At 41.1% G+C, this 12,644-nt stretch overlaps 1 protein-coding gene across 4 annotated transcripts in view; it reads right to left on the reverse strand.

Annotated features, from left to right (window-relative positions):
* Positions 1 to 906: 906 nt before the first annotated feature.
* Positions 907 to 12,644, reverse strand: part of LOC113145393 (TOX high mobility group box family member 2-like) — a 70,499-nt gene continuing 58,761 nt past the window's right edge. For 3 of the 4 annotated variants that reach the window (XM_026332074.1, XM_026332073.1, XM_026332071.1), the window contains 5 exons: positions 8,392 to 8,622; positions 6,408 to 6,488; positions 4,004 to 4,402; positions 3,417 to 3,556; positions 907 to 2,550 (listed from right to left, as the gene is read on the reverse strand). In XM_026332074.1, coding sequence (XP_026187859.1) covers positions 2,508 to 2,550; positions 3,417 to 3,556; positions 4,004 to 4,402; positions 6,408 to 6,488; positions 8,392 to 8,622 — 894 coding nt within the window. In that variant the 3' untranslated portion in view covers positions 907 to 2,507. The remainder of the gene's footprint in view (positions 2,551 to 3,416; positions 3,557 to 4,003; positions 4,403 to 6,407; positions 6,489 to 8,391; positions 8,623 to 12,644) is intronic. The other variant, XM_026332072.1, reaches the window with a different exon arrangement.

The raw sequence follows: 12,644 nt of genomic DNA on the forward strand, positions 1-12,644 counted from the left end.
TAGTCTGTTTGTGCTGGAACAAGAGACTTATCACCAGATATCACCAGAAGATGGCGACAGAGGAGCATCAGTAGCAGATGGAAACAGTAGCTTTACCGCTGTTGGACAGTTGTAATCAGCCACAGCAGCATCTGTAAGTCTCAAGACAACATCTGTCTTTAAAGTGCTTTCTTTTTCTTTTCTCGTATTTTGTTGGTGTCCCCTGTTCACACATTGACATCTGGATGCTCAGATGCACAAAGTCCACAGTTAAGGGTTAATGGCATCGCTCTAGAAAGCTCTGTGATGTGAGGGAATGGCATTTGGTGTCTTCTGTTGTCATTAAAACATTTTAGTATTAAACATAATATTTACTTTACTTGCTAAGGATTACACCAGTTTAAGTCTTAGACTAATGAAATGATTTTGCCTCTGTAGGGTGAAAACAGTGAGGTGAGTTTTCTGAATCAGCTCTAGAGGGCACTGTGTCATAATCATCATGGAGAACAACAGCAGAAAGAGTAGGAGGGGGAGGGATGATGCAGACTCCATTTCTATTCTACCTTTAATCCAACTGTGAAAATCATAAGTAAAAGTTCTTTTCCCCATGAGCTGCTGCATCAGCTCTTGATTTTCAACGTCCCACCTTTACCAACAAACACTGAACGTGCAGAAAAATGTCTCTTTCATTCCACATCGATCAAGTCAGGATTTAAAAAGAAAGAAAAAGTGTGGTAGAAGTGTTGATTAAGTGAAGGTGAACTTCTGCCATAGGGTCATAGTTAATTCCTATTTCCTATCCCTAATCAACACATGCAGGGGGAATTACAAGGTTCTGTTTAGAAGTTAGTGTCAGTAACAATCCAAAGCTTGTGTTAGTTGAACCACAGCACGATGAGCTGAATAAGTAGAGACATGCATGTCCAGTTCGCCACTTTAAACATTTTATTACAGACAAAAGAAATCAAAAGAAGTATTTATGACACAAAAACGAATCTAATGCTGGTACACTGCTATTGCACCAACGATTTCTGGAAAAAATATTAATTATTCTAATAATCATTTTTGTTTGATCAATAATAATAATAATAATAATAATAATAATAATAATAATAATAATGCACCCTGATGAAAATAAGCCAAAATTTTACTTCATGTCTTTCATAAATAGATGTGAAACCTGCAACCAAATTAAATAGAATGACCATATTGTAAAACATATGATATTCAACAAAACAAAATGGGTTCTCTCGTCACTGTCTTTACAAATTAAAGAAGTACATTTGGCAGGTTTATACACAAAATTAAAATATTAAGCCCCATGACAATTCCTCTGAAACGCAAATCCTGCTACAGTGAAAAAACAAAATGTTTTTTTCTCTTCACAAAAAATGATAAAGATGAGTTCAACACAATCCTAAAACACCTAATAAAACTAGTCAAAAACTTTAAAACCCACTGTTATGTTTTTTTTTTTTTCTTTAGTAACATTTCACATTTAGCAACTTTTTTTTTAATTCACCTGTACAAGTGGTGTCCGGACTAAGGAGCTGTGGGCGGGGTTACACATGGGGGCGGTCCCTGTTGACCACGAGGAGGAGGGGCTAAAAGGAAAGGTTTCAACCTTTGACCTCTACAGTTCTGTTACGTCCTGAGGCCATGGGAGGAGAGCTGACACTCTCTAGCAGGGCTCTGCCACATGAGGTGAAACGGCAGCGTTTTTCAGTCATTGCCGTTTCTCTCATTCGGACAGAAACAAGACCAGTGAACAACGTTTCAACACAAGTTTTAGTGTGTGTATTCCCTCACTGAATCCGCCTGCACGAAAATCACATAACCAAAGAAAAAGATCGTTTAAAAAAACAATGCAAGGGACTGCAGCTAAATACACACATAAGAGTAATCTATTTTGGTGATATTTACAATCACTCAGTGAGAAATAAAGGAAATCAGGGAGTCCTTTGGACGATTTACAAATGTCTTATGTGTTTGTGACCTTTAATAAAAACTCACTTTGCTTAGATTTTGGCAGGGTGTTTCAGTCTGTTCTGAAGTACATCCACTCCTGCTCAGGTGACTATATGCTAGTTTCTTGCATTAGTTTTTCTACCCACCATCCCTATGATTTGAGTATGCTTAGAGCATTTCATCGCCCCAATGAGGGCAGTCCATGGCAAACACAGTAACGGAGTGAAGATCAGAAAAAGCATCTTTAAAAAATTCAAAACAAGATGAGAAGACATTTTTTTTGGTCTTCATTTCCAGTTTGTTGGCATGAGCTTAAAGCTCACTGCTCCCGCAAAAAAAAGGAAAGTTCACGAATAAGGAAAAAAGCTAGAGAAGTGCCTCGGGCTTCTGGCTGATCTAAGTGCTTGGCAAATAGGTGAAGTAACTATATCAGTCTTTGGGATTTTTGAAATCCGTCAGAAAAAAAGGAAAAACAAAATGGTGTAGAAGCAGATACATCAATGACGTGGTTGTTATGTTGGAAAGCTCCCTGGAGTCTGACATTTGGAGGTCTTTCAACTTCAAGTGAGGTAGAGAGGCTTGTCCTGGGCTCCCATGCCACTGCTGAGGAAGAAGAAACTATTAATGTACTGTATGTCAGGCCAGATGGAGACATGGTAATACAGTGATACGCTGACTACACACATATCTGTCTGACCTTCATTTCACCAGGAAATCCCAGTGAGATTACGAAGACTTGCTAAAGACTTTAAAATCTTTTTTTAAGGATTTTCTAATGTGACTGAGAAAGCATCACCAAAACAAAACATAAAAGCTGCCTCCAAACAACTGACATCAATAAGCACGAAGAAAAATATAAAAGTCAAAATTTGCAGATCACTTGAAACTTGAAATGTCAAACACAAAGTCAGTTCTCCAGTTATCTTTACTGACACACGTGAAATTCAGGAGTCTCTAAAACTCCAAACTACTATGATCTGACACTGAGGCAGAAGGTTCAAGCAAAGACTCAATCTACTTCAAAGAGCGTCAAACAGGATTTAACCCAAGAACTGACCCCCCTGACACACAGATCAATCAGCTCTAAATACAGGAGATGCTTCCAGCTCCGCTACCTCCAGTAATAACAACACCAACTTTCAGGTGTGAGATAACAACTTATATCATATACCTGATTGAACAGCTTGATTCAATAAGACAGTGTGTGTTGAGTGAAACGCAGCGAAACATAATTAGATGTCACACGTTTTTCCGAGCTCAGTTAATGTCGTCGTTCTGCTGCTGCATCCGTTGTTTTAGTTTCAAGGAAATGCTTCAAGCTGAGAAACTGATCAACAGATCGAAACCTTCTTAAGCAGCTTGTTTGGAAATGTGGAGTACTTCAACAAACGTTCTTGATAGCATTTATTTTTGACCATCCTTTTGTGGTTAATGTCTGTTCCATCACACAACACTCACCACTACCTTACCCGCAGTGGTTGGGTACACAGTCCCTGTTGCAGTATTCGCTGTCCCAGTCTGGGTTCTGGCCATGCACTGGGTTCGGGGCCCCTGGAGACTGTGAGCCCCCGACACTGTTCTGGTAATCAGCCTGAATGTGGGAGAATCCCTGTATATTGGAGAAGAGGAGAGGGGATGTACATTGTTCTAGCTCACGCTGCATGAGGCCAGTCAGTGGATATTATCAGATGCTACTGAGAGCAGGAAACAGGAACAGCAGTTTTTTCTCTCTGCATTTACTCTCATTGCCTGGTTAAACCTAAGATGACACCCCCTGCTGGACTGAAGGCACAGGCTTAGAGAGAAGGCAGAAGATGGTTGGTTTTCCCACCAAAGGTTTAAAAAAAGTAAAAAAGGAAAGAATGACCAATTCTTCATTTCTGTGCTATAAGAGTGATTGTGGCTTGTTATACTATACAATACAGCAGGAGAGACTTTTCCAGTGTGGAAACAGAAGCAACAGACAATATTTAAAATTTAATCATCTTGGGGTCCTATGAAATATCAACATTGTGCATGTTTTGCATAATGTGGCGTTGAGTGTGTTCAGACCAACCTGTTGGCTGAGAGGAGGGGAATGCAGAGGCGCCTGGAGACCCATTTGGTGTGAGATTATTGGCTGCGACTGCTGCATGCGGATTGGCTGGTTGAGCAGGGAGCTCTGGTGCAGGGAAAGCTGGGCGTGGGGGTGCAGTGGTGGGCTGATCTGGAAGGGAGCCGGGGGAGAGGCACTCATGCTAGGCGGCAGCATCTGGGATTGGCTGAGGGTTGGGGCCAGGCTGTGACGAGGCGGCCTGGCATAGCTCTGGAGGTCTGACAGGGGGAAGGACCCCGGAGGACCCAGGTAGGGTGAGGAGGGCTGGGGGGGCACACTGTATAGGGGCTGCTTCGGGGGCAGCAGGTGGGAGGGCTGGCTGGTCTGCTGGGCACTTTTTGGTTCAGGGTCATTGTACGTCTGTGGATGAAAAATAAATCATGTTAATAAGACGATTAGTTTTAATAATATGAACAAGCCTGAAAACATCACAATAACTAATTAATCATCCTTCATCATCCTTCATCAACCTTTGATTAGAAACCCTTTCCTCTCTCGCTTTTATTAGCAGCATCCATTACACTTAAAACAAAACTACACCCCTTTGTCCATCCATCATCTAGACCCCCTTAGTCCTAACCAGGGTCCCAGGGACCTGCTGGAGCCTATCCCAGCTCTCTCTGGGTGAAAGGCAGGGGTCCACCCTGGACAGGTCCCCAGTCCATCACAGGGCCACATAGAGACAAACAACCTCACACACTCACACTCACTCCTATGGGCAATTTAGAAACGGCTCTTTGTCTTGTATCTTAAAAGTAAAAATCAATTATTTGTCAGCCTGGAGCTTATTTAATGGCAAACGAGTCACTTGGCAAGTTGACCAGGAAGTGGATTATGCTATGCGATCCACTACAGACGCTGTGAGGTGTTCAGGGAACTACTTTCTGTCGTTACTTTCTGTTGGACTCACAAACAAGTATTTAAACAGTAGAATAGGAAACATGTTTATTTGTTAACAGAGTCAGGCGTGCTGCTGTTTTCAGTCTTTATGCGGGGCTAACTAAATCCTGTGGCCCCAGCTTTTTACTGAGTTCACCTTTAACATCATGATTTGATTAGTACATCCTTTTTAAAACTTGCACTCGTTGCTGTAAATCTCAAATCTCATCAATAACAATAATGTTAATGAACAAATACAGCACCTGTACGTGCAGTTTTAGCAGAAAAGCTGAGACTCAAAGCTCCTAACAGCAAATATTTTTCAGGAAATTGATGGTCATTTCATAACAACACAGTATTTATATTACTTTTCAATCTCTCCTTGGCCTGACAGCTTTCAATATTCATGTCGTGCCACTTCACACACATGCAGACAGGCTGACATATGGGGAAACAAGGTTGAGATTGACAAGGGCTGCAGTGCTTGAAAGAAAACATCAGCATCACCCAAACTCAACCTTCTTCATTCTGGACAGTATCTCTTTGAGCAGGTGCAGCGCCCACAAAATACCACATCTCCACCTCCACCCTGCCCCACCCTCTGCAGGTTTCTATGATGAGCTGTCAGATTGCTCATCTCCAGCCATCAGTGTTGATTAGAAGGTAATGGAGCCCATTTGTATGAATAGAGCTGGGGCCGAGGTAATGATCAATAGACACCTTGACAGAGAGATGGAAAAAGGAGAGACACACACACACACACACACCCATATATATATATATATGCAGGACCTGAGGCAGAGAAATGAGGCTGTTTGCCTGCAGAACAAATGGAATGACAAAAGGAATCTTCTCCACACTACATTGTGTGTTGTTAATACAAGACGGCACTAAACAATGCAATCCACAGCCTTCCTTCTTGCTTTTCTTTATTCCGCCGTGTGCCAGTGTATACAAAATACCATCACGCATGAAGCAAAGAAAGATGTAATAGAGCTGAATTAACAGAAAGGTGTCAAGGGTGAAAACAGCAGCAAAGTCAATGAGTGTTTGCGTTGATTTGAATGTGCTTTATAGATGAACCTGACAATCTACTCTATGACACGGTGTAAAATAGGTTTTGTGTTTTCTCAGTACACACATCATGAAACTTGACACAATGTAGAGCAAATGAGAGAACAATAGCTTTCTCTCCTGCATCCTTCATAGATGTTAGGAGCAAATGCTTGCCTGCTCTGATTGGCTGACCCCACCCCCAACCCTATAGCACTATACTAACTAGGATGCCCAACCCCCTTCCCAACATCTGCACCCTATGGAAATCTGGTATTATTGCAAACACAGCCAGCTCTTTTTGCATCAGATGCCCCAGCGTACTACACCACCACCACCTTGTCCCAAAGAGGCCCCACCCAGCCCATTAGCAGGGATTTTCCATCCAATCCATCATCAGTCTTAGCCAGGGCCCGTGTGTCATAAGTGTTACCTTGGAAACCAGACTGGCTCGGTATGCGGCCAAGGCTTTCAGGTACTCTTTCTTTGCAGCCTCAGTTTTCCTCTTGTATCCCTGTGGAAAAAAAAAAAATCAAAAGAGGAGGCTTCGGGTGAGAGGAGAGCTTGACATGCTTATAAATGTGAATCCCTCAATACACACACACATCCTCAAACATTATTTTCTCACTTTAACACTTTCTTAAACACATCCCCCACACATACAGTACAGACACACGTGTCCCTAACATCTCCCTTTCCATCAGTGCCAGTGGTACAGAGCACCACTATTTCCTCATCACGGCACTAATACGACCTCATCTCAATGTGTCTCCCTCTATTATAGCAACACATCATTTCGATTCCAATCCACCTAGAGAAATGAACTGGAACTTCTCTCTCTCTCCTTTCAGCTCCACAATAACACTCCTATCAGCATACTGACATTAGTGATACACCAGAGTGGTTGTTGTCATTTGGCACATTAAGATGCAATCCCTGCCTTTGTATGAGTTTTGTTTGAAACCGCCTTCCATATTTTTACACTGATGTACGAATTTCTACGAATACACAACTGGAAACTGCAGCTGCTGTGTCTCAGTGAACTCTGTATGTTTGCATAAAGAATGTGGTTTTTCACAATTGCACGTGGACAGGCACTTCTCTGTTTTTCCACAGAGGTATTGTTTACTCTAAGGCAGTTTGTCTGGGTAGGATGCAGCAAATGAAAACGTCTGGAAAATGTATTTAACTTTTTATTATACTGGTACTGGCACTGGTGTCTCTACAGTATCCTGTTTTTATTGTGATAGTAGATCTTGCTCATCCCAAGAGGACTTCCAATAGCATAAGAACAACTGTGGTTTCTTCTGGACTTGAACACCCATAAGACAAAACATCGTGACCTCCCATAAGTCTGTCATCATTAGCATTTTCTATCTATTACTCCTAAGCTGAAGATGATGTTAAATAGCAACAACAACAATACACTGCTCCTCCTGGATAGCTGAGATGCCCTTCAGTGAAATACAAGGACGAGACGATAGTGAAGAGAGCGTATTACTAATTCTGTATTCTAGGCAGGATCAAAATAGCAGGCGAGAGATATAAATAAAGAGAGTGGAAATGAGAACTTCACACATCCCTGCTTGTCAGAGGGCCAATGAAGATACATGGTGTGGAGGCATCAGCTCTGAAGGCTGCAGGGACAGAGAAGGTATGGACCGTACCCAGGCCTGGGGTTTTTTTTGACTAAGGACTTTTTCCAGTATATTTCTGGAAAATCCTTCTCAGTTTTGATGGACACTGCTTTCTAAGAAAAATGCCTTTGCATTGTTACAGTGGAGCAGCAGTGAGGGTTTGTGTGTCTCCGTGTCTGTTCATATATGACTATTTGCATTTGCAGCACATGGGCATGAGTCTATATAATGAGTGTAGTGTATTTGCTACACTCCTGAAATCTCCCCAGATGCATTTACATTTTCCCATATTGACCATTTCATGCCTGTAAAATGTCCAACTCTGCTATTCTCAGACTGTTTTACGGCTGTTGTTGAACAGAATACTCCCCCACCCATTCCCTCCTTCCTTTAGCTAGAATTAAATTTAGAACGAAAATCATTTTAATGAGAGTCAGGGGAATGGGGATAACTGGATGGATTATCTTTAGAACTAGCTCATTAAGGTGAGCTGTATCTCACAGCAATGTTCTGGTAATTACACAGCCCATAATGCCAAGGAAAGCCTGCTCACCTGCTGCAGCACACATGCCATCTACTGGTGGGTCCAAACTGTGACTCTACTGCATGTGAGTGTGTGTGTGTGTGTGTTTGCTATTGCATTGTATGTGCACATTTACTTGTTCCTTTAAGTGGCAAACACTGTAAGTATAACTTTTTCATGTCTATTGTTTTCATTAATCTTTCATCAATGTTCACTACGGAGACTCCACACCTGCTTCGTTATTTCATATTTGGTACCTGCTTCTGTTCCTCTCCGAGGCTGTCCCACATGGAGGCCACAATCTTGGAGACGTCCCCAAAGGTGGCATTAGGGTTTTGGCCTTTGATGGCCGCTTGGGTGTCTCTGAAGAAGAGTGCATAGGCCGACACGGGTTTCTGTGGCTCGTTGGGGTCCTTCTTCTTCTTCTTCTTTTGAGGTTTGGGTTTGGGTTTCATCATTTCTGCTGAGGGCCGCTTCTCACTGCTTATCTGGAGGCAGATGGAGGGACGGACAGGACGAGAGACAGAGACAAAATGAGACACAGACACTGCTAGCCATAAATCAGTTGATGCAAATAACTCATCAGTATGCAGTGTATTTATGGCCGTGATGCATTGACTGGATAAGACAGTGAGATTTCTGCATGGTTTAATACATTACGAAAGCATTAACCACTGTTCACGTGACAGGGTGAAAGCAGTGTCATTCTGTGAAGAGCAGCTGCAGTTGGTTCTGAGAAGAGGAAACAGCTCAGTTTACGGACATGGGTAAGTGAAGACTAACAGGATGCCAGTCAGAGAGATTAGCCTGTAGGGAGTTGTGGTGCAGGAGGAGGAACTAGCTGAGCACAGGACAGGAAAGAGAAAGCTAAAGGGTCTATATGTCATATTTAGAGCGATCTATTTGCAGAAATGGAGCATGATGGTTTCATAAAAATGTTGTCGTTAGTGTGTAATTATCAGAAAACACCAACTGTTTCATTTTCTTAATCTTAGAACGAGCTTTTTACATCCGCATAGTGATGTAAAAAGCCATGATGAAAACCCACAGTGGCTCTAGAGAGGGAACGGCATTTTGTTCATGATGTTGTTTCTGCAATCGCACCACTAGATGTCGCTAAACCTTTCACAGTTTACACGTTGCACCTTTAAGTCCAGACCAAAATATGTTTAGCAGCAGTTTCACATTGGTATTGTTTTATTAGTTGTTAAATTGCTGCATACACTGAAATTTTCACATTTTCTTTATTTGGTCACTTGTAGCTCATGAAGAATTCAGGTCCGCTTTCTACGAAAACCATAAAAATGGATTAAATCTATATTTTCATAGGCTGTACGAGGTCGGTTTGTCAACAACAACACTCCGCACTCTCACTACATTTTCAGGAGGCAAAAACTGCTCGTGTGATGTGCTCAATCCAATACACATGAATACATTTTCATTTTCCATGCAGTGCTTTGACGTGGAGTCAAATCCAGGTCACCTGATCCTAGTCGTGATTCTATATGGAAATTGCCTTCTTTGCTGAGAACATCAAGCACGAGAGAAAGAGGAAGCGAGTATGGAGTGAGAGGGAGAGATAAGGAGAGAGAGAGAGAGAGAGAGGGAGGATGGCGAGAAAGAAGTGACGGCTCGATGTTGCCATTAGTATCTGTGGAACATCAGTTAACCTGATTTCTCAGTGGCTATAAAGGCAGGGGGAAAAACAATCCAATTTCCATTTATATAATAGAAGAGATAATGACACACTGAACATATAATGATATACACTGGCATTATGTGAAATGAAGGATATTTATGTGCACTATTTATGGTTGAGGGGTTATGGAGAGTTACTTAAATGCTGCTATATGGGCTCTGAGTGAGAGTGAACTCCTGTCTTTTTTTTGGCAAAGAGAACCCATCTCAAGGCCAAGTTCGTATTTCATCAGGTTTCATTTTAGAGACTTTAAATAGCTTTGAATGTTCTCTTTCATAATCCAGTGATCCTGAGTTTTAGTGTTAAAACTCAGCAGGGGGAAGAGAACAAACCATGAAGAAGATTTGTCCCTGCACGAGTATCAAACAGCAACTTGAGGACATTTAAAGATGTTCCTTTCCATCTAATGCATACTGATCATGGGATTAAGCAACAGCCATGTTTTCCCTTTTTACAGTCAATTGGAAAACAGGAAATCGCTTCTTTTGAAAATCGCATTGTTTCAGCGAAGCATTTGCCAAACATCACACTGTATCCCACACAGCATGAAATTAACTAATCAAAATTCAATGTCCAGGAGCACATTTGGCAGCTAAAGGAAAACTTCAAAATGGCTTTTGTGGTATGCAGAAATAAATGGATGTTCCCATTCAGGGAGATGCAGAAGTATTGCTTGTCTATTTTACAGCTTACAGGTAATATTCTTTTTTGTGAGTACGCCTGGTTTCATTAAAAAATAATCATCCTTCACTTTCAGGCAATGAGGCAGAAGACAGGCATTTGAAGCGACACGTGTTCCACCCAAGCCTTTTAACTGAAAATAGAATAAACTGAAGGTAGAGCTAATGGAATGACAAAATAGAAAAAAGGAGACTAAATAATCTCCAGGAAAATTCACATGCATTCATGAAGAGGAAATAGCGATGACACACAACAGCTCACAGCAACATGCAATCAACCAGGACAACAAAGGGCATATTTTTCATTTCTTTCTTTATTTTCTCCTTATTGTAAACGAGTCATGTTTGTGAACTTATACAGTGGATGGTTGACATAGGAAGATGGAAGATCAGTGAAAGTACAAGACGGAAAAGAAAGGAGATGAAACATGGGTGAATATGGTTGAACAGCACAATAAAACACCCTGCTCACTCTACCCGGTGTAATAGTGTTAATAATTTTCCTTCAGTAGCAGCATTACGAGGAATACCCATCCTGCTATGCTCCATATTCATTCTGAGATTTTTCATTTGTTCTCATTTTTAGCCAACTTGCGGCATCTACACCTATTTCTGACACGCCTTTCCATCATTTCATGGTAGGAAAGTCTTTCTAGCAAAGTCTTGCCATGAACCTTTTGCACTAGAAATGACACAGAAGTCTAACAACTTATGTCAAAATCCTTTATCTTGCGCTTCACTGCTTATATCAAAGCTTTTAAAATCAGGTTTAAGGACAAATTGTGTTTTAGCAATCAATTTTTGTTTGGCCCTTTTCCGAATTCTCCAAATGCATACCTTGTTTGTTTCTAGGAGCAGTTTAGTTTAGTTTACATAGAGTCCAGGCAGCTATTATGTCTATAAAATTACCTAAACATTGGAACCAGTGGTTGCTTTTGTTTCCTCCCTTTCCTTTAATCACAAACATATTCATCAGAGTGGTTGTACTTGCTGGTTTTGTAAATTATTGATGATGAATAGACAAATAACTGCTATTTGCTATACAACATCAATCCCATTTTCTTCAGCTCTCTCATGCAGAGAACTTTGATGATAATGGCATCTGTTCTTGTCATTATTGAGAAATAGAGAAAGTCACGTCCCTTATTCAAAATACAATATCTTGTGGCTGCATTGCATTCTGGTCTATTTTCTGATACTGTCAGTGCAGCGATTGGTATCTGGCCCTCTTCTATGATGGATTTCTCCCTGTGTGACTGTGGATACGAAATGGTGAGTCCTTGAAGTAGCTCTTTGATTATGATATGCTGACACTGGATCCTGATGTTTACCATTTGTATCTGTGACTGTTTATCTCCTGTCCTGTACCAGTGTTGTTGTCTTGACAGCACATGATGTTATGTTGTCTACAATTGGGCAGTTATCCACAATAACCAGAAAAATCACTCCACAAATAGCAGGACTGAAAATGCAAGCTTCATTCTTAATACCAGTTTTCTTCAATTTGCAATGGAGGTTTAAGACGCCTCCCTCTGCACCAGCCTCACTCCAACCACTATTAATCTGACAAAGTCCCATTAACTTCACTGGTCACTGATGAACAGAAACAGAGCTCATTGTCTAATTAACAATCACTACTGCTATAATTACTGTAGTACTCAGGGTCCAGTGGTGATGCAGGGAGTAGGTGTAGCTGTGGCTGCAACATTATCTGCATCGGCCACTGACTAACTGTAACTTGCAGCCAAGATCAAGAACAATAATCGAATGTGCTGATCTCACCGTTTGTGCCTAAATCCTAAACCATGTGAATGGATAACTATTAACACACACTGTCAGATGCTAACAGACTCCTGATACAAACAAAATAACAATAATTTTTAATAACAATGATAATTTAAAGCTGAATCTAATAGAGACAACTTTTGGATTTAAATCAGGAACTATCTGATTGCAAATCTGAGCACAAATGTGATTTGAGAGTTTTCTGAACTTGGTGCTACAAACATGTTTTGGTCTGTACCAAAAACACATGTGGGATCAATAAGCAGCTTTAGCCCTGATGAGAGCGGAGGATGCAGAATATATACATTTTCTTTAGTTTCTGGACACTTTGCCCATTTACAAAGCA

Source organism: Mastacembelus armatus, chromosome 7, assembly GCF_900324485.2.
Source record: "Mastacembelus armatus chromosome 7, fMasArm1.2, whole genome shotgun sequence".
Classification (NCBI taxonomy): domain Eukaryota; kingdom Metazoa; phylum Chordata; class Actinopteri; order Synbranchiformes; family Mastacembelidae; genus Mastacembelus; species Mastacembelus armatus.